At 59.7% G+C, this 23,684-nt stretch overlaps 1 protein-coding gene across 3 annotated transcripts; it reads right to left on the bottom strand.

Annotated features, from left to right (window-relative positions):
- Window positions 1–528: 528 nt before the first annotated feature.
- On the bottom strand, window positions 529–14,960 carry EML3 (EMAP like 3). Of its 3 annotated transcripts, none has more exons than XM_075939282.1 (24): window positions 14,512–14,960; window positions 11,118–11,285; window positions 10,795–10,882; window positions 9,981–10,454; window positions 9,363–9,476; window positions 8,982–9,010; window positions 8,812–8,847; window positions 8,320–8,443; window positions 7,960–8,109; window positions 7,478–7,547; window positions 7,205–7,315; window positions 6,594–6,689; window positions 5,872–6,006; window positions 5,585–5,723; window positions 4,969–5,120; window positions 4,102–4,227; window positions 3,766–3,897; window positions 3,435–3,502; window positions 3,039–3,127; window positions 2,722–2,819; window positions 2,369–2,456; window positions 2,035–2,133; window positions 1,746–1,876; window positions 529–1,346 (listed from the first exon to the last, which is right to left on the bottom strand). In XM_075939282.1, the coding sequence occupies exons 1-24, from the start codon at window positions 14,555–14,557 to the stop codon at window positions 1,149–1,151; spliced, it is 2,961 nt and encodes a 986-aa protein (XP_075795397.1). In that variant the 5' UTR covers window positions 14,558–14,960; the 3' UTR covers window positions 529–1,148. The 3 variants fall into 3 exon arrangements, with proteins under 3 accessions (XP_075795397.1, XP_075795399.1, XP_075795398.1); XM_075939284.1 differs by lacking the exon at window positions 14,512–14,960 and adding an exon at window positions 13,377–13,400; XM_075939283.1 differs by lacking the exon at window positions 14,512–14,960 and adding an exon at window positions 11,430–11,454.
- Between the last annotated feature and the right edge of the window lie 8,724 nt (window positions 14,961–23,684).

The following is a 23,684-nucleotide window of genomic DNA, read 5'->3' on the forward strand; positions in this document are numbered from 1 at the left end:
CTTTCTTCTCCGAAGGGCTCAAGGTTGCCCCGCCCCCCGTTCAAGGGGCAATTCCCAACAGCCTCAACTGCACTAGAATTATTTCCATACATACAGGTGCAGTTTTAGACATGTTTAGACCAAAATAGCCACTCATTTACCCAAGAATTCACCACCTGCAGCGGAGTCCTACACCGAGGTGAGATGCAGCCAACTCTGGAGTGGAGCACCACTGCACTAATCCCAGTGTCCCAAAAGAGAGGTGGAAATGTTTTCTCTGTATTCCACTGGATTTAGGGAACTAAATCTCTCGTTTCCCCCTCGGAACAAAAGCCTCATTTGCTTCCCCTCACCCCCATTCTGAGGCTGTTAAATGTGGTCTTTGTGCCATCCTAATGCAGACTAGCCCCACACCCTGCTGCCCCTTGCATGCCTTCCTCTCCCCACCCCACTGCTGTGGCCCCTGCATACAACCTTCTGTCCAGCTGCCCCCTACCACTGTTATTTGCTTGCTCCCCACCCCTGGAAGGAAAGAGACGGGAGCCCAGCCCCTGATGCCAAGGCTTTATTGCTGCCTCTCACAGTGTTCAGCGTCTTGCTGCTCTGGCGCAGCTGGGAATGTAAACAAAGTGGGGAGAGCAGTGTCCTGCTTCTCCAGGCTTGGTCCCAGGTTTGGGGGCAGCCCTCAGGCCCCTAGAGAGGAGAGTGCCCCCAGGTGGACAGGTCCCATCACACATACACATTCTGGGAATGGGGCTACTGCTCCACCATGGGGAACAAGGGTGGGTATGGACAGCCCCAACCCTAAGGCCATGCTGCCTCCATTAACACATCCTGCAGTTCCCTGACCCATGAGTTCCCCTGCCAGACCCATCCCTTGCCTCCAAAGCAAGAGTCCCAATCCCAACACCCTCCCAGATGAGCCCCTGGGCCCCAGTGGTGGGAGCTGCCAACAGGCCCTTGGCCCTGCCTCACCACTCTGACCTGTACCAGGCCCTGAGCAGAATTTAGGCCTTTTCCCCAGTGTTAATGAATCAGGTCGCATTATTAGCATGTGTTAGTGCCAGGGGGTAGGGAACCCTCTGGCTGGGCCTCGCTCACTGAGATTCATGTGCCAGGGCTGTCCAGGCCTACAGGCAATGAGGCTTGGTCCCTGTAGCATCTCCGGCTCAGACACAGCCTCCTGCCTCCTGGGAAGATAGGGAAGCAGAAGAGAGCGAGCAGCTATGGGTGAGGCTGCCCCCCAGCACTCGCCACTGGAAGATGCTGGTGTCCTTGCCCCCCAGTGAGATCAGATAGCTGTCATCATTGGTAAAGCGCACGTTAGTCACATGGCTCCCATGGCCCCCATACATGTGGCTGGGCGCCTGCAAGAGAAAACAAGGAGTGGGGTCAGGGGTAGGGGCTACTGATGAAATCCCATCACCTCCAGGCTGTTCCCTAACCTCTGGTCCAGGCCCTTGGGCTCTGCCACTACACCCAGGACCTCCCAGAACCACCGTGATACCCAGATGAGACCCCCCTATTCTGCCCCAAACTCAGACAGAGATTCCCCTGCCCAAGATCCCATAGAGACTTCCTGATCCCCTGGGATGTCCCCATGTCAAAGACCCTCTGGGCATCTCTGGTCCCCAAACTCTCAGGGCAATACCCAGTGAATGAGCAGAAGAGCAAACAAAATCCCTAGTTAATCCTTCCCCTTGTGTGCCTCCTCTCATTTTGGCATGGGTTCAGGGCTTAAACTCCCCTATCCCTGCCAGTCTCACCTTGGCCCTGGCGCAGGGGTACTGGAACAGATGCACCTTGCAGAAGTCGTCTGCCACAGCGACAACACGCTCATTGTGGGAGCGGCACAGGGAGTTGATGTCTGTGCCATCTGAGCCGTCCGGCCACACACCTGCGGAGCAGATACAGGATATGCACTAGCTGTTAGTGCCTCTTCCTGACTGTGGCTCTTGGAACCCCTGGGTTCCTTCCCTCCCGGCTACACTTTTCTCCTTTCCCGTTCCCGACACTCATCCTCTCCCTACACACCCTATGGTTCCCAACCCTCACCAAAAACATGAAAGCCCAGCACACAGGTGTATGACGCCCACTCCCGGTCACGGCTCTCAAAGCGATTCCTCAGCAGCTTGCAGCCGCCAGCCACATCCCCTGCAAAGGAGGCAGAGACATGCAGGGTTAGGGTCAGCTGCAGTGACCGGCACTGCCACATGAAGGTGCAACTCCTAGCCTAGGCACCAGGGGACCACGCACAGCCTTGTCTCAGGGCACCAGAATTATCTCCCCCATGACAGATGCTTATGGATGGGCCCAGGCACAATGAGGAGGACGTACACCCCGGCACCAGGGTGAGGGGCTCCTGAGTACATGCCTTCCCTGCACTCACAGTAGAGGATCTCGTAGTCTCCTGAGTTGGACATGATGAACTTGCTGTCCTTGGACCAGTCCAGGTGGGTGATGAAGCTGGAGTGTCCCTGGAGCAAGAGGGAAGAAAATGGGACTTTAAAGCCAGGTACTCAAGAATCCCCTCCCCAGCCTGAGGTGCCTCCCAAGGATGCACAACCCAAGGGCTTGGAATCACACACCCCCGGCTCCCAGTACTTCCCCCATTCTCAGCCCCCCTGAAACTCTCTTCTCTTCTCTTCCCTCCCTTACCCTTGCCCCAGTAGCCCCTATCACTCCCAGCCTCCTTCTGACAACCCTCTCTTCTTGCCCCCCCTACAGCCAGCAGCGCCTCACCGTGCAGCGACCGAAGCGGCTGTACTTGCGCTCCCCCTCCCCCACGCTGTAGATGTAGATGAAGTTGTCATGGGAGCCAATGGCCAGGAACTCACCATCTGCAGGGGGGGGAAAGAGGGGTGGGATGGGGCCATCTGTGTGCAAAAGGGGGGGCAGTGGAGGGGGTGCAGGAATGGGGGAGAATGGGAGGAACTTGCTGTCTCAGCAACATGAGGAAAATGGGGGCTGGAGGGAGCCAGCGCTGCAGTGGGGGAGGAATCTAGTCAGAATGGGCCTGCTGGGGAGGGGAGCGGGGCAGGGAGGCATGAGGGTCTGACCTGGCGAATACCGCACCACCGAGAGCTGCTCGTTCCCATCCGAGCCCCATGACAGCACCTGCCGTGTCTCTGTGTCCAGCACCATCCACCTGGAGGCACAGGGCAGGGTCAGAGCTCCCAAGGTGCCAAACATGCAGAGGCACGCAGAGGACCGACCCCACCCCAGGGAACAGGGGCAACAGAGAGGAGGTCCGGCCTTGGGGGCAAACTCAGTGACCCCTTAATCCCTGGAGGGCCAGACTCAGGAAATGGGGGCCACAGCCCGAATCTCACGGTGTTGCTTGCAGGGCCACCAGCATCCGCCGTTCGCTGGGTGTGATTCCAATGGGGTGGGAAGGGCTGCCAAGCACCCCTAAGGGGCCAGAAAGGGAGTAATGGGGGGTGGTGGGGAGTTACCGTCCAGTGTTGAGTCCCACGGCCACCACCCTGCCACTGGGGTGGAAATCAGCACAGAGCCCAGTCTCCTAGAGGGGGAGAGATACACTGTAAGGTCATTGACCCTCTTCCCCCACGCTCCATCCCCTCAGGTGGTACCTCCAGGTGAGGCTCCAGGCCTTGCATCCCTCCCCCACCCCAGGCAGTACCTCCAGGTGACACTCAAGGCCACCGTAAGCCCCCCCATCCACCCCAGGTGGTATGTCTAGGGTATGGCTCCAGGCTGCCATGGGTTCCCCTTTCCCCTCCGGGCGGTACCTCCACGAGCTCCCCCATCCCCTCTGGGCCATACCTCCAGGGTGAGGCTCCAGGCCGCTGTATGCTCCCCGCTGTCCCACATGCAGACCTGCCTGTCATGCCCGCAGGTGAGGAAAAGGCTCCGTGAGGGGTGGGTGGCCAAGCCCCACAGCTCGTCCGTATGACCCTGCAACCAGGAAGAACCTGATAGAGGCAGACAGGGGCCTAGCTCACCCCACTGCATGCTGCTCCCCATCCCATCAGACCCCTTCTGCTTTCCCCAGCCCACCACTCTGCTGCACCCCCATACTATTCCCAAGGCCCCTCTTTCCCAAGCCATCCCATGGCCGTGCAGTTTCTGTAGCTGCCCAGAATCTAGCTCCCCACGCACCTGGACAATGGGGGTGAAGCCAGTGCCCAGGCTGCCCCTGAGCAGCGCGTTGCGCGTAGTCCCAACCAGCAGCTCGTCCCCGGGGCCCTCAGCGATGGTGCGCACAGCCCCAAACTGCTCCGGGATCTGGGGGCACAAGGGGCTGATTCATCTGGAGTCACAGATCCTCCCCACATGGCTCCTATAGACCCCTTCCCCTCCTGCACATACCCTTCCAGGGCCTCCTGCCATGCCTCCAATACACCCCTGCTGTCTGTGAACTCCCACCCTGATTTCTATAGTCCCCCAACCAGGCCCCCATACACCCCATAGCACCTCCAAACACCCTCTGCCTGCCCCTGTAATTCCCCCATCCTCACCTCAGAGATCCCCTCAAATACCCTCTGCCCACCCCTGCAGATCCTCCTCCACAGCCACTGCTGCTCCCTCACCAACCACTCCAAAACTCCCTGTCCACTCCCACCCACTATAGACCCCTCACCCCTCCAAATCTTCTTCACACACCTCTGAAGATTCCCACCCCATCCACTACAGCCCCCCATCAACACCCAAACACTCCCCGCCCACCCCCACGGATGCCCCACCCTCACCCACTGCAGATCTCTCATAACATCTAAACACCTTCCTCCCACCCCTCGCCAGCGGATCCCACAGGCAAATCCCCATGTCCAAGCCCAAGCGATCCCCTGCCCAACAGATCTCTCTGCCCAACCCCCTCCAACACTGGCACATTCTGGCCCCACCCCTACCTCCCACAATCCCGTGAATCCCCTTTGCTCAATCTCACCCGTCGCATGCAGATTCTACCCTGCCCCACACTTTGGATTGGAGCCAATTGACCCCATGCAGATTGAGGGCTCCCCTTACTTCCACCTCCTGAAGCAGTGCAAGGCTGGGGCTCCAGTGCACGAGGCGCCGGTCCTTCCCCCCACCACTAAGCACTGAGCCATCGTGCCGCAGGAAGAGTGAGAAGATGCTGCCTTCGTGTGCCCGGGTCTGACGCCCGATCTGGTATGTCTCTGCAATGTGTGTGGGGGGGAGGAGTCATTGCTGGGCCCTCCCCGCACATCCCTCAATCCAGGGGATCCAGCATCCCCTCCGATGCAATGTCCCCCACCACCCTCATCCTCCCAACTGCTTTGTCCACACACATCTCCTGGGGCTTGTCAGTGCCAGATTCTCTTCACCCCACCTCCTCCCACACCAGGGGAAAAGACTGGGGTCCCTGCCCCTCTAGACCAGAAGTCTGTACAAGCCTTCTTCAGCTCAGGGGTTCCAGCCCAGAAACCCTGCCCCCTCAATCCAGGGATCTGTGCAGGCCTCCCTCAGATAGGATTGCCAACCCTCCAGGATTCTCTTTGAATCTCCAGGAATTAATTAATCTTTAATACAAGATTATGTGAAACTCCAGGAATAGGTCCCACCAAAACTGGAAACCCTACGGGCCCCAGCCCAGGGGGGTGTACAAAACCTCTCCCAATACCTTTGGCGCCCTTGCCCAGCGTGCGGATGTCAGCAGCCGTGCGTGCCCAGGTCAAGATGTTCCCCTCCGAGTCCCCAGTCAGCACATCCCCGTTGGCATCAAACACAAAACACTGGATAAACTTGGGCTTCTTGTACTTCTGGAAATGGAGAGGGGGAAGTGAATCAAGGGGGGGGAGCCCCTCAGTCAAGAGAGGACTGAGCCCAGACCCTTTCCCTAGCCAGGCTCAGCCCAGACCCCTTGTCGCAGGCTGGGCCAAGCACTGCCCCCTTCTCCAGCCCCCTCACCCCAAAGATGCCCTGCTTCTTGCTCAGAGTGCTGCCGCTCCAGGTCCAGAAGTAAACGTGGGATTTCCCACTGGTGATGAAGTTGCTGCTGTCCAGGGGGTTGAACTCCACTGTGAACACGGACTCATTGGTGCTCTGGAGAGGGAAAAGAGAGGAGCATGACAGGACAGTCGGCAGCCTCAAGGACAAGGGCGTGTGGGGATTCCCAGCAGGATTCTACATCGAACCTCCCAAGGTGGGGGATGGTTAGACCCCTGCACTGCTCCTTTCCCACCAATGGATGGCACTGGGGAGTAGGGCAAGGGTTGTCCAGGTGGTGGGAGTGCTTAGCTGGGATTTAGGGGCCTCTCCAGCCCAGAAGTGTCCTCCCCCCACAGCCAATTCTATCCTCAGGATGCACAGTGTAGCCTCACGGCTGCCTGGCCCAGGGTCCCTGTATGGGGGGCCGGGGGAACAGCATAGTGACTTCATCTCCTCAAATATTCACAGGTTGCCATGGAGATGGCACCCAGAAAGCAGGAGCAGCACAGGACCTGTCCCATTGCAATGTCACCCAGGGGAGGAGAGCGAGGGTAGCAGCCCAGCACTCAGGGTCTCTTCCTGGCTCTGACAGGAGAGTGGCTAGTGAGAGGAGGGATGAGGACAGGAAATCAGGACTCCTTGGTTCCCTCCCCCAACCCTGCCACCATGCTACGCAGCCCAGGGGGCTGAACCTGGCTCACCTTAATCTCGGCCTGCTTGGTGCCACGGGCGCAGTCCCACACCGACAGCATGTGCTCATTAGAGTCATCCACCACACACAGATAGGCCCCCTGATCCTGCGGATAGCAGCCAGGCAGGATCATTACCAGTGGGGCCCCTCAAGGAGGAGCCCGGGCTTATGAGAGGGAATGTGGGGACCCAAGAGCCTGGAGAACATGCAAGGAATGTGGGGGGGCTGGATAGGAGACAAAAATTCCTCTCTCTCTCAAATGCATAGCCAGGGCAGACAGGGACTGGGAGCAGAGAGGGAACTGGGGGCACTCCAGCAGGGTTGCCTCCTGTCAGGCTACCCTGCCCCGATGGCAGCCCCAAGTCCAGAGCCCCTGGGGGGCATTGATGATGTGTGTGTGTGTGTGTGTGCACCCTAGATTTGCTGCTTGGTTTGTACAGAGCATGCTCAGTAACACTGCTGAAGCCAGTTGCCCTCACTCTGTCCCTTCAGACCCAGATCACTCCGGCCAGGGGACCAGGAGCCAAGCTCGGGTGGGGCAATGGGGGAGGGATGTGAATTGCGGATAGAGAAAAAGAGGACAGGGAAGCAAGTGGGGGCAGGGCTAGCACTTGGACTCACAGCCGTGGAGAAGGCAAGGGAGCCAACCCCCCGCTCGAAGCTCCCCAGGCCGATCTGCTGTAGGGTGAGCAGCGTGGAGGAGTCCCAGATGTGCACAAAGGGCTGCAGGGGCTGCAAGAGAGGCAACAGGTCAGAACAGGGACAGACACGGGAGCTGGCGGGGGTCAGGGACCTGTAGTAAGGTCCCTGGCCTCTAGGAAGCTAGCTCATTGGGACTCCCCTAAATCCCACTCTGGGGCAGCCCTGCAGGGTCCATCCCCCCTTGGTGGGTACCTTGCCATCCTTGTCCACGCCAGCAGTCTGCCCTGTGGCCACACGCACTCTGTCAGGATGCACGGCCAGGCTGCAGGGGAGAGACACAGGGAGCAGGGTTATTGCCTCAGAAACCCACGGGCTGGAGAGACCAGCCTGGGACCTGCTGTGTGCCCTTGCTGCAGTCAGTGCTCCTGCACCCGCACTCTCCACCTCAGTCTGTACCCCCGTGTGCTCTTCCTCCATTCTAGTTGGTGCCCCCCAGCTGCTCTGTAGGTGACCAGGCAGCAAGAGTGAAAAACTGGGACCTGGGCTGGGAGTGAGGGTAATAGGCACTTATATAAGCCAGAGCCTCAAATATAAGGACCATCCCTATAAAACTGGGACATCTGGTCACCCTACTGGTCTACACCCCAATGTACTTCCCTTCCCCTGCAGTCAGTGTTCCCATGCCCCAGCCTTCGTTCCCCCTCGCACAATGTCGGTGTCCCCCGTGCACTCACCATCGCACACAGTCAGTGTGGCGCAGGTAGTGGCGCTGGTTGCGGTGCTGGATGTGGTACAGCACCACCACACATGCAATGAAGTAAACCAGCTCCCCGGAGGCCAGCACGTAAAGATTGGAGCGGCTGTCCCGGCCACGGTACCCATAGCTGGGCAGGCCCGTCAAGGAACACAGGGAGGTACGAGGGGGCCAAGACAACCAGACCCAGGGCTGGGAGACAGAGGGGGGGCAGTGGCCTTTGGATGGGGGTGCAGCATAGCCTGTGGAGGTGCAGGGGGACACGAAGTGCAGCACCCTCTATGGGCAATAGTGCTGTCTGGGGCAGGGCAGGGAGGTGGGGCTGCCGGCTGAAGGATACACCCAGTCAAGCTGCAGGTGCTCAGCAGGCAGCTCTGAACGCAGCTCCTCGTAGTGGGAGATGCCCGATGGTATGTACATGGTGATGGGCCGGCCTCGCAGGAACATCTTGATTGAGAGGCCCTCTGAGAGAGGGGGATGGGAGGGGGGCAGGTCACAGCCAGAGCCACCTCCAGGTTCATTCCAAGCAGCTTGCCCAGGCCCATCCCCCACAGGTGCTACCCCAGCCAACCCCTGCCACTTTCAGCCCACCCATCCCACCCCCAGGTTGTGCCCAGCCCCCATACTCCATTCCATACACCAGCCCCACATGCCTGATTTCCACAGCATCAGCCCCTGTGCTGCCCCCTCCCAGCCCACACCTCACTCCCTGCAGGCACCCAGCTCCCAAGTACATCACCCCACAAACCCCATCAGAAACATGCATTGGGTCGTATCCCCTCAGCCTCCGGCCACCCAGGGCAGCCCCCACTGTCTGCCCCAGCTGCCTCACCAAGGTTGTAGTTCCCACGCCGAGACCCCAAAGGTCCTGCAAGGAAACAGGGAGCATCAGGAGATTCTGGGACATGTGTAGTGGGAGGAAGGAGCAGGGCAAGGGGCTGCAGAGCCCAGTGGAATGACACTCCCAGGCACTAAGCCTCACTCAGCTTCCCTGCAGCTCACCTGGGCTCAGGTTAGGGTCCTTCATCCGGCTAGAAGGGAAAAGCAGAGCATCAGCAGGGGGGCACTGTAGGGAGTCTGGGTCCCGGCTCTAACTGGGGTGTGAATCAGGAGGAGCTCTATGTGGGAGCTGTTCCCAGTAACAAGAGGTGTAGGGTGTGTGTATGTGTGTGTGTGTAACTTCATGGGGAGCCATTTCCAGCAGGAATCGTTGTGGTGGGCAAGGTATGCAAGTGGGGGATGTTTTCCAGGCGTTGCATGAGAGGGAATGTTCCCAGCAGGGATCGCCTGGAGAGCAGAGTGTGAGTGAGGGGGGTGAGGAATGGCCATGGAGGGCAGGGTGTGCCCAGCAGGGGGCACTGGTGGGAGGTGGAAAGTCCCTACTTCTCAAGGCTGCTGGAACGTGAGAGCAGGTTGGCAGAGGACGCTGCCTTCTTGCTGAGGTGCTGCCGGGCCTTCGCCTTATCGGCCTTGTCCGAGGAACTGTTCCTGCGCAGGCTAAGGGAAGAGAAGACAGTCAGCAAAGGGTTAACTACATGCACTGGGGAGGGGTCTGCATGGCCCACATCCCAGTCCCCAAAGCAGGGACACCCCCACATGAATGCCCTTTCCCCACATCAATGCACCCGCAGCCCAGCTCAAGCAAAGGGGAGACAGGAGCCCTTTGTTCAGCAATTCCCTCTGGGAATCTCCCCACTCCAGCTCCTCCGGGGCAGGGGAGCAGAAGACACGGAATCCAGTTTTACCAACCCCATGGCACAAGCTGCACTGGGGCATACAGTTGGCCACATCAGCTGAGAAATAGAACCCAGGAGTGCTGGTTTCCAGACAGCTTCCTTCACCCCCACCCTCTGGCCCCCATAAACAGACTCACTCACTAGACCCCAATCCCCACCCACAGCCCCGGCTCCCACACCTTGTTCTAATCACTAGACTTCATTCCCCTCCCAGAGCTGAAAGTAGAAAGCAGGTGTCCCAGTGCCTGCTCTGTCCCCTACGTACAGCTCTTTCCTGGTGCCTTTCAGGGCATGGACCGCTGGCACTGGAGAAACTGTGGCACTGCTGCTGCTGCTCCCCTCGGATGGAGGCTCTGGGGACAGCATCTCCTCCCTGTGGGACGGACTCTCAAGGGGCTGGCTGCCATCTGCACTGCCCAGAAGTGGGGCAGTTTCTTCACAGTCATGGGGAGACTTGGAGGAGTCCTGCGGGGAGCCTGTTCCCAGCTTGTCAGGGGCTGGGATTGGCTGGGCCACTGGGGACTGGGCCAGGCCTGGAAGACTGAGAGGCATCCCCAGAGCATTTGGCTCTTTTGCCTCAACCCCAGTCCCTGGAGGGGTCTCATGGCTGTGGCTCCAGCCCCACTTCATGCCCAGTAGGTCTGACTCGTCCGTTTGGGTCCCAGTGCTGATGGGGGCGCCCCGTGGGTTCCCTGCGCCCAGCTCTTCATGGCGCACGACTCCTGATGCAGGCACTGGGCTGTGGAACAGAAGTATCACAGCATGGGCTGAGAGCACGCTCCATGGGCTGGGAGGCCTCTGAAGTGCCTCACTCCCACTCCCCAAAGCTGCCCTCTTGTAACTCGCCAATGGTCCATGCCTACTGCTCTCCTCAAAATACCCCCTCTGCCCCCATCCCCTCTACATTCCCCTCTGGGGAGCTGGGCTTGGGGTCCCCTCGCCAGTACCTGACACTCCTTCCCTTTTCAGTACTGAACCTGAACGTCAGGGTCTTGCCTGCCTCACAGTCCAGTGCGGCCCTCCAGCCCCCCATCCCTAAGCAAGATGTCCCTGGGTCAAGTGCAACATCTGAGTGGTACCTGTAGCTGGTGGTGAGTTGGACCCAGGATACCCCATGGCCAGGTGAAGAGTCCAGGAACTGCTGGGCGTCTGGGATGGCATCATTTGCTGCAGGGAAATGACAGAGAAACGTCAGCCCTTTTAAGGCCCCAACTCCTCAGATCCCACTAACGCTGTGCTCCCAGTGCCCTGACTGCTCCTGCTCCTGCTCCAGCCCCTACAGGCCTGGGAGAACCTGGGGTGGAGTAACCCAGAGCTTGGCCCATAGCCAGCGCTCCTGCCCTGCTCCCTGCAGCCCCCCTGCTAGACTCCCAGCTCAGTTCCAAGGTCCTGTTCATCCCACCTGTCAGCAGCTGCTGCGTGAGGAGTGGGATCTGCCGGTCATAGAGGTTGAGTCTCCGCAGCGCGTCAGCTAGGGCCGATTTCACCAGCGTCAGCTCCTCCTCCTGGCTCTGCAGTCGGAGTTCCAGGCTCGCCAGCCGGTCAGGGTGCAAGGCTGAGATGGTCTCATCTAGCAAGGGAAGCATCAGAACTGTTAGATCCAGCCACTTGGGCAGGCCCCTGCCTCCCAAACCAGGTCCCCTGCTTTAACCACTAGACCCCATTGTCCTCCGAGAGCAGGGACAGAACCCAGGAGTCTGTCCTGGCTTCCAACCTTCCCACATGGAATGGAGCCCTGAAGACCTCTAATACCCAGCCCTGAGAGAAGGGGAAGCTGACACCAGGGAGAAGGGGCTGGACTGCACCTGCTCCTTGGAGCCACTCCCCCCCAACCCCGCCCCTCCCTGGACGAGGACCGGAGCCCTACTTCCGCCTAGGCCAGGCCTTGCAGATGAGCCCCTACAGGGAGGATTGAGGAAGAGCAGGTAGCGCAGGCTGAAAAGGGCTAGGGACTCTGTGCAGGGCTAGAAGGAAGGGGACCCTGCCCTGGTGGGTGCCCTCCTCCCCCACACTTAGGGCAGCTCTGAGAGCAGACTCTGCAGCCATAACATCTGCCCTACGCCCCCAGCCCCAGACAGGCTCTGCTTTGTCCCCAGCCACACACAAAGCCGCTTTCTCAATGGCATTTACAGCTCTGAGGCGCCAGTCTGACAGCTCATTCCCAGCCAGAGAGGGGAGGGCACCTGCGGGGGAGGGGGACAGCCTAGCATGATGCTGGTCAGGAAAGGTAGGAGTTGGGCAGGAAAAGCACTGGAGAGGGAGGGGCTGAGCACTTGGCTGTGACAGGCACTCCAGGACCCCACCATTTCCCTTCCTAGAACCCAAGAGTTCTGGTGCCCGGCCTGCCCTGCTTTAACCACTAGCCCCCAGCCCCCACAGAGCTGAGGCTAGAACCAAGCATCCTTGGCCCATCCTGCACCTTAAACCACAGGCTGCTTTTTCTAGCAGTTCCTGGCAGGAAGCCGCGCCCCCTTGCCCCAGGGAAACAAGTTGGGTGACATTTTTGAGTGAGGTGCTCAGCTTGGCATTAACCCTTTGGGGTCTGATGTTACTCTTGCCAGCTGCAGGGGCAGGTGTAGGACTAGGTGCTAGGCAATGGAGTCGCTGCCATGGGGGTCTCCCAGCACTCAAATCCTGCTCCAATTCTGCAGCCTCTGAGCTTCCAGCTTGGGGGGGAGGGGGGACAGGGTACTGAGTACAACTGGGGTGGAAGACTTCTGGCAGAAGATGGACCCAGATGGGCCAGCCATCCCCACTGCTTCCGGTTGCCACCTGCCTAGAAAGAGGCCAAAGGGGAGCGGGGCCAGATAGATCCAAAACTTGGGGGGAAGGAGTTAGCTTGGGTGAGGAGTCCAGGGACATGCCTGGGGAATAGGCCTGGAGCTGGTGGGGGAGGGCAGGCCTACAGGAGTGTGGGGCTGAGTTAGGCACTTCCTCTCTCCTGGCTTCCCACCACCAGCAGCACATTTGTTTACATGGGCTCTGTGCTGGGCCCAACTTAGGTTTGATGTCATCAATAGGACAAGCTGCATCTAGGGAGATGAGATTGGAGTGGGGGGGGCCTTGAATTTGTGAACCCAGCATCCCCTACCCTGGCCAATACACGTCAGTCCTGGTCCTGTCCCACTGGGGTCGCACCCCGTAGGGCTTCTGTTCTCTGGATTCCCCAAGGTTGCTGGGACAATTTTTATAGTGGCATTGCTGACCATGGAAACCCTGGGTAACTACTTCAAGGCAGGGGATATAGCAGGACATCAGCACTCCTAGTTCCAGCACCACTGGGATTCCCAGCTGGGTGTGGGATCTATGCTACAACATGAACCCCACAGGGACTGGCTGGAGCCAGCATGAGGACAAAGGGGCCTTTTAATTCCTGCACCCCAGATGGGCATCCCCAAGCTACACAGAGGTCCCTACCTCCCTGCCAGTTAGGACCCAACACAAGGAGGGGGTTCAGGGTGGGGTTGAGAAAGCAGCCTGAGGCCAGGATTGATGGGACCTTTGGACCCAGTGTGGGCTGCTCTAAGCAAAGCCAGACTCCAGCCAGGAGCCCCACCAGACCAGTGGCCAGATGGCAGGGGAACCCCACAGAGCTGGGGGAGGAGCACAGACAGACACTGCCTCCTCTGCTCCCCCTAGTTCTGACCTGACACATACACACCCATGTCTCTAGGCTGGGCTGCTTTGGCTATGGCTGGTGCAGTAGCGGGGCCAAAGCAGTGGTTTCCTCCTAGCTTCAGGATGGATAGGAAGCCCTGATTCTCACAGGGAGGAGGAATGCCAGGGTGCTATGGGGAGCCAAGAATCCTGCAGAGAGGGGGCACAACCCGATCACACGCTTCATCAGCCTGTCCAGAGATGAAAGGAGGCATCTTTGCCATTAAGGGACTAGACTGGGAGCCTGCTTCAGCCAGGATATATATATATATATATATATATATATATATATATATATATATATATATATATATATATGTGTGTGTGTGTGTGTGTGTGAGAGAGAGAGAGAGATATTGTGGGTTGCGGGGCACTAGGAACCAGCACTTGGGTTTATTCACAGTTCTGTGTGTGTCCCTTTGGACTCTTTCTGGACCTCAGTTCCTCCATCTGTGAAATGGATAAAGCCATGGCAATTACTGAGGCTGTCACAGGGAAGAGAAGTGGTGCATGGAGCAGGGGATTGTGTCAGGTTTGGATATTAGGGGGAGGGGTGTGTCACAGAGATGGAGGCCCCCAAGCAAGAAACTCAAACTCTCTCCTAGGAGGAAAAGCTTTCACCTCCCCGAACATGCAGCCCCTGCAACTCTGACTTCCTGCACACCCCCAGCACTCTGCTTACATACAAGCCCACTGAATCCACACCCCCTCCCCAAGCAGCAAATTCTCCACCACAGACCCCCCCCCCGCACAACGTACACCCCTGTCCATATAGCCCAGAATGCCCTTCAAGCAGCCAACCCCCCACCCCCCACCCCTTCAAACATAGAGCACCCTCCAGCTGCCCCATAGCTCCTGCACCCCAAAATATACCCCATGGACCCTCAAACATCTGCCTCCCCAGGCCATACCCTCCCCATAATACACCCCCTCCCCGGGGACCCTTAAACACCTGCATTCCCACCCCCATATACCCGACCCCCGCCTCACACCCCACAGCCACCCTACGCGGCACCCGCCCGCACAGCGCCCCCTCCAGCCCCAGCCCTGTTAGCGGGCCCCGGGCGGTCCGGAGCGCGGGCAGCTCGGCCCGCCCCGGGCCCCGGATCTCAGCCCCTAGGCCGGGCCCCCGCACTCACCCGCGGGGCTGTGGTTCGAGCACCGGTCCATCGCGCCGCGGGCCATGCGCCCCTGGCTCCCCGACTCGCCGAGTGAGCGCCGGGGAGGCAGCGAGCGCTGGGGCCGCGGCTCCCTCACCCCAGGAAGCGGCGCGCCGTGTCATTTCCCCTCCGCAGCTCGGGCCCGAGCCCGGTGTGACTCCGGATTCGCGGCGCCGAGCCCGGCTCGGGACAGGGAGGGGCGTTAACGCTTCGTTGTCCGGAGCGACTCCAGCAGCAAATTCGGAGGCGAGAGCTGTGGGCCGAGGACCTGGGCCCAGAGGCGAAGGGCCCTTCGAGAGACTGGACATGGGGGGCGGAAGGGGACCCAGGAGTCCCGCTCCCTGACCCCACAGCCACGCTGACCCCTCCTTTCCCAGAGTAGAGGCTAGTCCCGGGGAGTCCTCGCTCCCGACTCACCCACTGACACGCACAGCAGACCCCACGCCCCTCTCAGAGCCAGCGGGTAGAACCCAGGGCCTCCCAGCACCTCCAGTCACTAGACCCCCGCCCCTTCCAGAGGCTGGGATTACATTTAGGCTCCTGGCTCCCAAACACATCACCACATCACACACTGTAAGGACTCGCCACAGCTGAGAAATTACCCCAGGCTCCCAGCCTCCTGTTCTAACCACTAGGCTCCACTCCACTCCACTCCTCTCCCTAAGCCCAGGATAGAATCCAGGAGCCTTCTTACCAGTAGGATGGGTGACACTGGATGGGAGGAAAGCCCCCCCCCCCCACCATGGGATGCAATGAAACCCCTTGGCACTAGTTTAGAGGGGACTGTGTCCCAGTCACCTCTGGAGGAGCCAGAGACTGCGGGCAGTGGCAGTTCTAGGCCACAGGGGGGCCCTAGGCAGGGCTATTCCGCCTTCCCCTGCCATGTTAAAACAGGCAAGTAAGGGTCTTACAATAAAAATCAAATAGGGGGCCCTCTTGAGCTGCTTGGGGCCCTGAGCATTTGCTTAATCTGCTTATGCCTAGTTCTGGCTCTGGCTGGGGGGCAGAGTCTGTATGTGAAAGGTGGCTCCAGCCAATATCTGGAGCTGCTGGTTTGTGGGGGCTACTGGTGGCAGACCCTGGGTGGGGGAGCACGGGTTCTGCAGTATCTGAAGTGGCTGGTTTGTAGCAGGTTGGACAGGCCACCCTGGGAGATGGAAAATCCTGGTCTGAAGTGAGTGGCTCCTCTTTCCTTGACCCTCATGGCACTGATGTTGCGTTGCCAGGACACACAGTCACCCAGCCTGGTCCAAGGGCCACTGGCCACACCAGGCAGAAGAATAAGCCAGCCACCCCCAGTGAGATGCAGGGCACTACCACATAGTCCCAACTCCCCTATCCCCACTCCCAGCCCAGATCTATTACCACCAGGATTCACTGGGGGACTCCTCAGCTTCCTTTGGTGGGATCGGTGCCCCAGAGCAGTGGCTCTCTTTTCAGAGTCAGATTTGTCTTGCACACCCCCAGGTTTTACAAAGGGCTGCAGCACACGGTGACCGAGAACTCACTGACTTTAGCATTTGTACCATAGAGCATCAAATCAATCGACTGGAATGTACATATACTTACATTTCAGTGTGAGACCTGAGCTTGCTTTTCACTTGTCTGAAGCCTGAGCCCCACGGCTCAGGGCTGAATATGGAATTTATTTTTACAGGCGGCCCAATGCGATTGCCATGCTGGCTCTCCCCTAACACCAGTTCTGCACTTGATACCCCCAAATCCATCCCAGGTCCCTTCTGGGGGTCATCACCCCCAGTTGAGAATCACTGATCAGGAGAGACACTGGTTGAGACCCACTGACCCAGGGCACCAGCAACAGGATTCACACCCGCAACTTCCCAGGACACCCCACCAAGCACAACGGGGTGAGAGGGGACACACACACCCAGGCTGCAATGGTACCTGGCTTCTATATCAGTGTGTCTAGCTACCCTGTAGGGCATGAGGCAGGCACAGCACTGCAGCCCTCATACCCTAGCATCCTGTGGGTCCCAGGAGACCAGACAGAACAAGGTTAGTCTGGGTACAAGGCTGAGCTGCACAGATGGGTCCACAGATGGACAGGCCCTTGGTTCCAGGCACAGGACAGAACTGGGTATGGGGGCTTGGGACAGCACTGCCTTCCCACCCACAGCATAGTGCACATGTCTCTGGCTCCTGGCCCAGGAGGCCTGACCCCCGACTCACATAGCTAGTGGAGGGAAGGGAAATCTCATAATGGGAAGAGATGGGGACCTGAATGTGTGATGTAGGTCTATATGGAGAGTTAAATGGGGACCTGTGGGGTATCTGTGTGTGATATGGGGGTCTGTGAGTGTGATATGGTAGAGATGGGGGATCTGTGTGTGACATGGGGGAAAATGGGGGTCTGAGTGTGATGTGGGGAAGTTGGGGGTCTCTGTGTTATGGGGGAGTTGGTGATGGGAAGGGAGTCTGGGCGTGGGAAGTGGGGATGTTGATGATTTGGGCCCAGAAGGACCAGAGCCCATAATCTCACCTGGGCTCTGCATTCCATTCCCCCAGCTCCTTCCCCAGCCCTGCTCTCCCTCTGAGTCAGGGCAAATTTCCCCCCGTAGGCCCAAAACCACGCTATGGGCCCCGTGGGTGGCTGCTCCCGCTGCGGCCGCTCCCACTTCCTGCCCCCCCCACCAGTGTCACTGTCAGGACCAGGCTGTTCTCCGGCAGGGGTGATTCAACTGGAAACCCTGCGCCCTGCCGAGCCAGTCAGAGTGTGACTGCCTGCCACAGGCGGGTGGGGGCGGCAGCCAGGCTAGGAGCAGAGGAAGGGGTAGGGTTGCCAGATGGTTTCAACAAAAATACCGGACATACTTAACATTACATCACAATCTACATTACATTTTAGTTAGAAAGTACCGGATATTTATATTTTCTCATTTTGTTTCCCAAACAGAAAGCTCAAATACTGGACTGTCTGGTTCAAAACTGGACACCTGGCAACCCTAGGAAGGGGACCGGGGCTGTGTGGAGCATGGCAGGGCCCTGATCCCACCATCAAACTCTCCTCCCATTCAGGCTGCCCTTCCTCACCCACCAAGTGGTGCTTGAGTGGAGCCTGGTACAGGGGTAGCTGGCCCTGGAAAGGCCCCACTCACCCTGTAAGGTAGGAGATTTGAGGATAAGCACAGGATCAGGACTGGAAGAGGGAGCTGACTGGTGCAGGATGGAGGCCGAGGGATGGGGAGTGGGGTGGGCATTTCTAGCAGAGCCCCAGGCAAGCCCGGTGTGTGTGTGGGAGTGGGGGGGAAGGCTGCGGCTGCACTGTAAGCTGTGGTTACAGTACAGGAAGCTGGGCTGCCCCATGATGTAGGTCAGAGCCACAGCACTGGTACACAAAGGGTTAATGCTCTCAGCCCTGTGGGGCTGCTTAGTCTGAGTCTGGGAGCCCCTGCTGCCCCCTCATGCATCCCCCACACCCTCCCAGCCAGGATCAGGGATGAGCATCCCCCGCCATCCACTGCAGACACAGCAGAGAATCCAGCAATCTCATTTCAAATGTATGCTGGAGACACTGAGCCTGGATCCTATGTAACCCTGCTGGTGTCCCTCAGTCAGCCCTGCACTCACCCCCGCTCTGCCACTGCCCCCAATCCAACACCAGCCCCTGCTATCCCAGCCCTGTGCTCCCCAGCTCTGCCAGTGCCCATTAGTCCCAACCAGCAATCTGGGCGGGAGAGCTGTCCCTGGCCTGGCTGAGAATCAGGGTGTCAGAAATGACCCACCTCTCAGGACAGGTTCACACTATATGGGGGAGTCCTGATGCGCCTCCAGTGCACCGAGCCCTTTAAGGAGCTTGGTCTGGGATGCCCAGGGGGCTTGAGACATGGCCGTTCCTTGCACAGTGGGAACACAAAGGGTCCCAAACTGGCGCTGGGGGAGGGGCAGTCTGAGGAAGGCTGATGTCTGGGCCGAGCTGCGATAATGGCGCCCACACGCCCTGGTTTCACAATGAATTGAGGCCGTCAGTCCCAGCGCCCCAAACCCACAACAAAGAGCGACATTGGCCCCGATTCATCCTGAAAGTGAAACCACCCCACGGGCTTCGCGGGAGCCGCCCCCCAACTGATCGACTGGAATTCACTGCGTGGCTGGTAGGCATTGCTGTAATTTATTTGTTACTGAGAGCAAGCCCAGGCGCTGCATGGACCCAAGGGAAATCAGGGCCCCCACTGCATCAGGTACTGCACAGACCCGAGGGAGATCCGAGCTCCTGTCGCGCCAGGTGCTGCACAGACCCGAAGGAGACCAGAGCCCCCATCGCGCCAGGCACTGCACAGACCTGAGGGAGATCAGGCCCCATCGCGCCAGGCGCTGCACAGACCCAAAGGACATCAGGCCCCATCGCGCCAGGTGCTGCATGGACCCTGACTGCAGTCCTCATCATTTTGGTAGCTCACACCCAAAGTTCTCACAATTTAACTAGTCCCGGCTCTGAGTGCTCTGCTCTCCCCAAGGCCTCCCCTCTCTGGGGGCAAATCTGAGCCCCCCCCCCCCACTATACCCCCCGTGGAAGGTGTGAACCCAGCTGGCGCTGAGCCGGATCCTGCACAGTCATAGTGCGAGGGCCCAGCCCCACTCGCACCTCATTGGGTGACGGCCTCCCTGCTCAAGAGAGGCCAGGACTCCCGCACTGCCACTCGGTCGGGACCACGGAGCACAGACGGCACCGCAGGTAGGGTCCTGGCAGTGGGAGGGGGCAGGACTCTGCATGGCGTATCTGAGTCCCTGGGACTGGGTGTCTGTCCAGTCTCTGGGCATGAGGATCTGCGGCTGGCACCTGCACTGGGGTCTGCACTAAGCCCTGGGGTGGGTATCCTCCCTTCCTGGCATCCAGGCTTGTGACAGGAGCAGAGCTCTCTGGGGAAGTAGCCTGCTGACTTGGCCTCCCTTTTCCACCTCGCAGGCCCAGGCATTCTCAGCTGGGGCAGCTTACGGTGAGGGACCCCCTTCCCACAATACACCCCAGGCTCATGGGTGAACTCACCCCCTGCAGCTGCTGTCCTGCTGGGAAGGAGTGGGACTGAGGGGAACAGGGAGCGGGGTGGGGATGAGGAGAGGGACCGAGGGGGACAGGGAGCGGGGTGAGAAGAGGGACCGAGGGGGATAGGGAGCGGGGTGGGGGTGAGGAGAGGGACCGAGGGGGATAGGGAGCGGGGTGAGAAGAGGGACCGAGGGGGATAGGGAGCAGGGTGGGGGTGAGGAGAGGGACCGAGGGGGACAGGGAGCGGGGTGAGGAGAGGGACCGAGGGGGACAGGGAGCGGGGTGAGGAGAGGGACCGAGGGGGACAGGGAGCGGGGTGGGGGTGAGGAGAGGGACCAAGGGGGACAGAGAGCGGGGTGAGAGGAGGGACCAAAGGGGACAGGGAGCGGGGTGGGGGTGAGGAGAGGGACTGAGGGGGACAGGGAGCGGGGTGGGGGTGAGGAGAGCGACTGAGGGGGACAGGAAGCGGGGTGGGTAGCAGCTCCAGGGGGCATCAGCCAGAAGATGTATCACCATTAGCGGCCCAGCCTTCCTAGTGGGCGGTGGGCTCTGGTGTTCAGGGTGCTGGGGCAGGTCCCCCACTGTGGGGCAGGCTCTAGGAGAGAAATGACCTTAGGTTCAAGGGCAGCAAGCAGGGGACAGTGAGCATCCAGCCTGGGGCTGGGGCTGAGCCCAAGCCCCCAGGAACTCCAGGCCCCTCTCAGGACTCTAAGTTCATTGCTGTGTTTGCGGGGCACCCAGATCTCAGGCTCAGGCCCTGACTGTTTCCTGTGCTGGCCCCAGCTGCTGTGGGGGCCATGGCAGGGCAAGATGGTGCCTTGCTCCGCTGACACTTCTGTCCCCTTGGGCTGGTCTCCCCCATCCAGAGTCTCCGCCTATGTTTGCCCCCAGTGTCTGCTCCCCCTGCCCATGCTCGGAGGCAGTTTGGACCAAGGCAGGAGCCTCAGCTGCTAACCTTGGCAGTTTGCTGGAGCGTGTCATTCAGGGACTGAAGGCTCAGGAGGCCCCAAGGGCCTGGGTTAGGGGCTTACAGGTCAGGGTCATGGAGAGGGTCAGGCACCAGGGTCAGTCACAAAGGCAGGGGATGGGGAATGAGCTGGCTCCAGCTGCACCCTCGTGTCAGGCTCTAGGCCCAGCCACCCCACCCGGCCGGATGCCCCATCCTCAGGCTCAGTCACTGGGAGCCTGGCATTCCCAGGGACCCAGGTGTTTCTGGCTCCCCTGGGCAGAGGGTCCCCATCAGGGTTAAGCTCTGCCAAGACCTAGTGAGCCAGACTCTGCCCAGAGGGCACCTCTAACCCCGGTTGCCTGGCAGGGACTTCTCACCAGGAGCTGGGGTGGGGAGCTCTCCCACTAGTTTCCTATGGGGCTCTCTGCCCTCAGCCAGGTGTGCTGGCAGCATCCAATCTCATCCAAGAGCCCATCACCTCAGTGTCCTGGCCCCATGGCAAGGGGAGGGGTTGGTCCCCAGAGCAGCATCATCTTGGCAGTGGGGGTGAGGTGAGGCGGGGTCAAATGGAGACTTAAATCCCCCTTTCAACTGGGGACAGGGAAACCTGCCATGGCCCAGGACATCTTGGAACGTTCCACCTACCTGGCCTTGTCCCCATCACCTACCTGCCTGCCCAGGGACCCTCACCCTGCACCAGCCGCGCTGGACCAGCCACAGGCTCTGGGGAGCTGCATGGCCTAGCTCAGGGGCTGGGGAAATACCAACACAGAGCAAAAGGCGGAGCAGGGCACACCCCTAGATTCCAGCCCCCCCCCCATCCAAGCAGAAAATAAACTCTTGCCCTGTCAGGGCTCCCAGCTCCCCAAGTCCATCCTGGCTGCATCCTTGGCTGCTGGCCTGAGGGATCACCCCACACACTTCCTTGCAGCAGGCACTCAGCATTAGAGACCCCCCCCCCTCCTTCACCTTCCCAGCCCCACACTACAGGGGCCAGAGGGCTCAGACCCATGTACCCCAGAGTCCTAACCCCAACCACCTCAGCCACCTTAGAGCTGGAGATCCCATTGCTCAGCAGGGTTCTGAGCCCCATGGAAATTGGCCCCAGAGCCAGGCAGCTCATCTGGGGCCATGACCCCGGTGCTGACCACCCGGTCTGTGCTTTCTATGAGGTTTCACATGCATGATGGCTGAAAGAGCAGCAGGGGGCAAGGGGCTTTTGTGCTGTTTGGCCCCACTAGGCCTTGCCTAAATCCTCCACCAGGGCAGAGCAGGACCAGCCAGGTTTGTGGGGGCAGGGAGGCTCCTGGGGCTTCAGGGACTCCTCTCTCCAGGGGCCAGTGAACTTGGGCGGGGGAGGGGAGAGGACAGCTCCAAGGGCATTGGGATCAGGTTGAGAAGCTGTTACGTCCCATGACGTGCGAGGCCCAGATGGGTCCCCGGGCTCCATGTGGGTCCCTGCGCTGGCTGGTGGCTCCCTGGCATCTGGGTGTGTGTAGATGTCTCTCTCTCTCCAGGGACAATGGCAGCTTCTCATGGGCCAGATGCTGGGGGAGTCTCTTCCCCATGCTCACTGCAGTCCCTATCCCGGTCCTGCCAGCTGCTCTGTGCCAGGCTCTGACCAGGCTCCCAGCTCCCCTGCATGGGCCCAGAGTGGGGCAGGCATGGGGAGCGCTAGATCAGGCTGGGCTCCAAGTGCTCAACCTGGATTTGACCAAAAAGAAGACGAATGGTGACGTGAGCTAAGAACCGCTGTAAGGATGGGCCTGGGTCGCAGGCTTGCAGGCAAAGGCCAAACAGGATCTGAGAAGTGGGCGAAGTAGCTTGATAAATGCAGAGTGGAAATACAGTGTGAATGTTCCCAGCAAGGTAGACAGAGGGAGTCTCCTCTGCTGGACAGTTTTCCATCTCCACGGGCTGGTTTTCTAGCAGCTCTGCTCTGGTACAGCCAGGAATTCAAGCAGGAGATTCTCTGGCCTGGCCTGTGGCACACAGGAGGTCGGACAGGAGGTCGGACTAGCTGAGCACTGTGGTCCCCTCTGGCTCTAGTGCTGGGCCTAGCTTAGAGCCGACCGTCTCCAGTGAACCTCATGGCTAGGGCAGGGCAGGGAGATGGGGGGGTTGTAAGGACTAGAGCAGCCTGGTGCAGCAGATTTTCGCAGGAGACACGTGTCACACTGGACAGGTTGCAGCGAGGGACACGCAGCCCCTGCTTGGTAACATGTAAATTTCCCAGCACTGGGGGGACTCCAGCTTTGTTGTTCCAGTCCTTCATCACACAGCCTGTCCATGCAGGGAGACCCTAGCAGTGTGGGGTTCCCGCAGAAACTCCCGTCCCCCTCCAGCATGACACACGGAGACTCCAAACCACAGGCTCAGGGTGCCAACATCTCCAGCCCCATAATCCTGTCATGATCACCACCCCAATGGGCTCTCTGGGGCCGGGGGAGGGGAGTGTTCAAGGACACCCCTTAACTCTCAGACCTGGAACTTTGATGCCAACGAGACAGTCGCTCTGTGGAGCAGAGGCTGAGCTGGGCTCAAGGCTGGGGCTCAGGTCAGGATTCAGGTTTCTCTGTCTGGTTCCATTCCACCTGGGCCCCCATCCCCTAGGTTCTTCCAGGCGGCCTGGCGCTGGAGTCTCCGTGTGTCTTGCTGGAGGGGGAGGGGGCACTGGCAAGCGCTGCCCTGCAGTGCTGTCATTTGCAGCAGGGCAGGGAGATGTGGGGAAAGCAGGGTGCAGCCGCGGCCCCCCCACGAGTTATGAGGTTGCACTGAAGGGTGGGGAGTCAGGCCCAGTGCTTTAGCTCTGCTGGGCTTCCCACCTGCCCTCCTCTGTGGGTCCTGCCCTCAGAGCACAGGAAGGGAGATACCTTTTTGGCCCACGGATGAGACTGCCAGCCAGGACTCCCAGGTTCATCCCTGACTGGGAGAGACCTAGTGGTCTAGTGGTTAGAGCAGGGGGGTGCTGGGAGCCAGGACTCTTGCCTTCTATTTCTGCCCAACTGCACGGGCTGGTGGGCAGGTCCCTTCCCCACCCCGTGCTGGCCCTGCCAGAGACCCACTCTGCCCTGCATGTGTTTGTATGTGTCTGCCCCCCGCCCGCCCTCACACAGGATATTGGGCTGGGAAGGCGTGCGGCGAAGGCACCTGTTTTCCGTTTGTTCGTTCGCTCGCGCTGGGAGATAAGCAGGCGTCGGA

The sequence above is a fragment of the Pelodiscus sinensis genome, chromosome 11, assembly GCF_049634645.1.
Source record: "Pelodiscus sinensis isolate JC-2024 chromosome 11, ASM4963464v1, whole genome shotgun sequence".
In the NCBI taxonomy this organism is placed as follows: Eukaryota; Metazoa; Chordata; order Testudines; family Trionychidae; genus Pelodiscus; species Pelodiscus sinensis.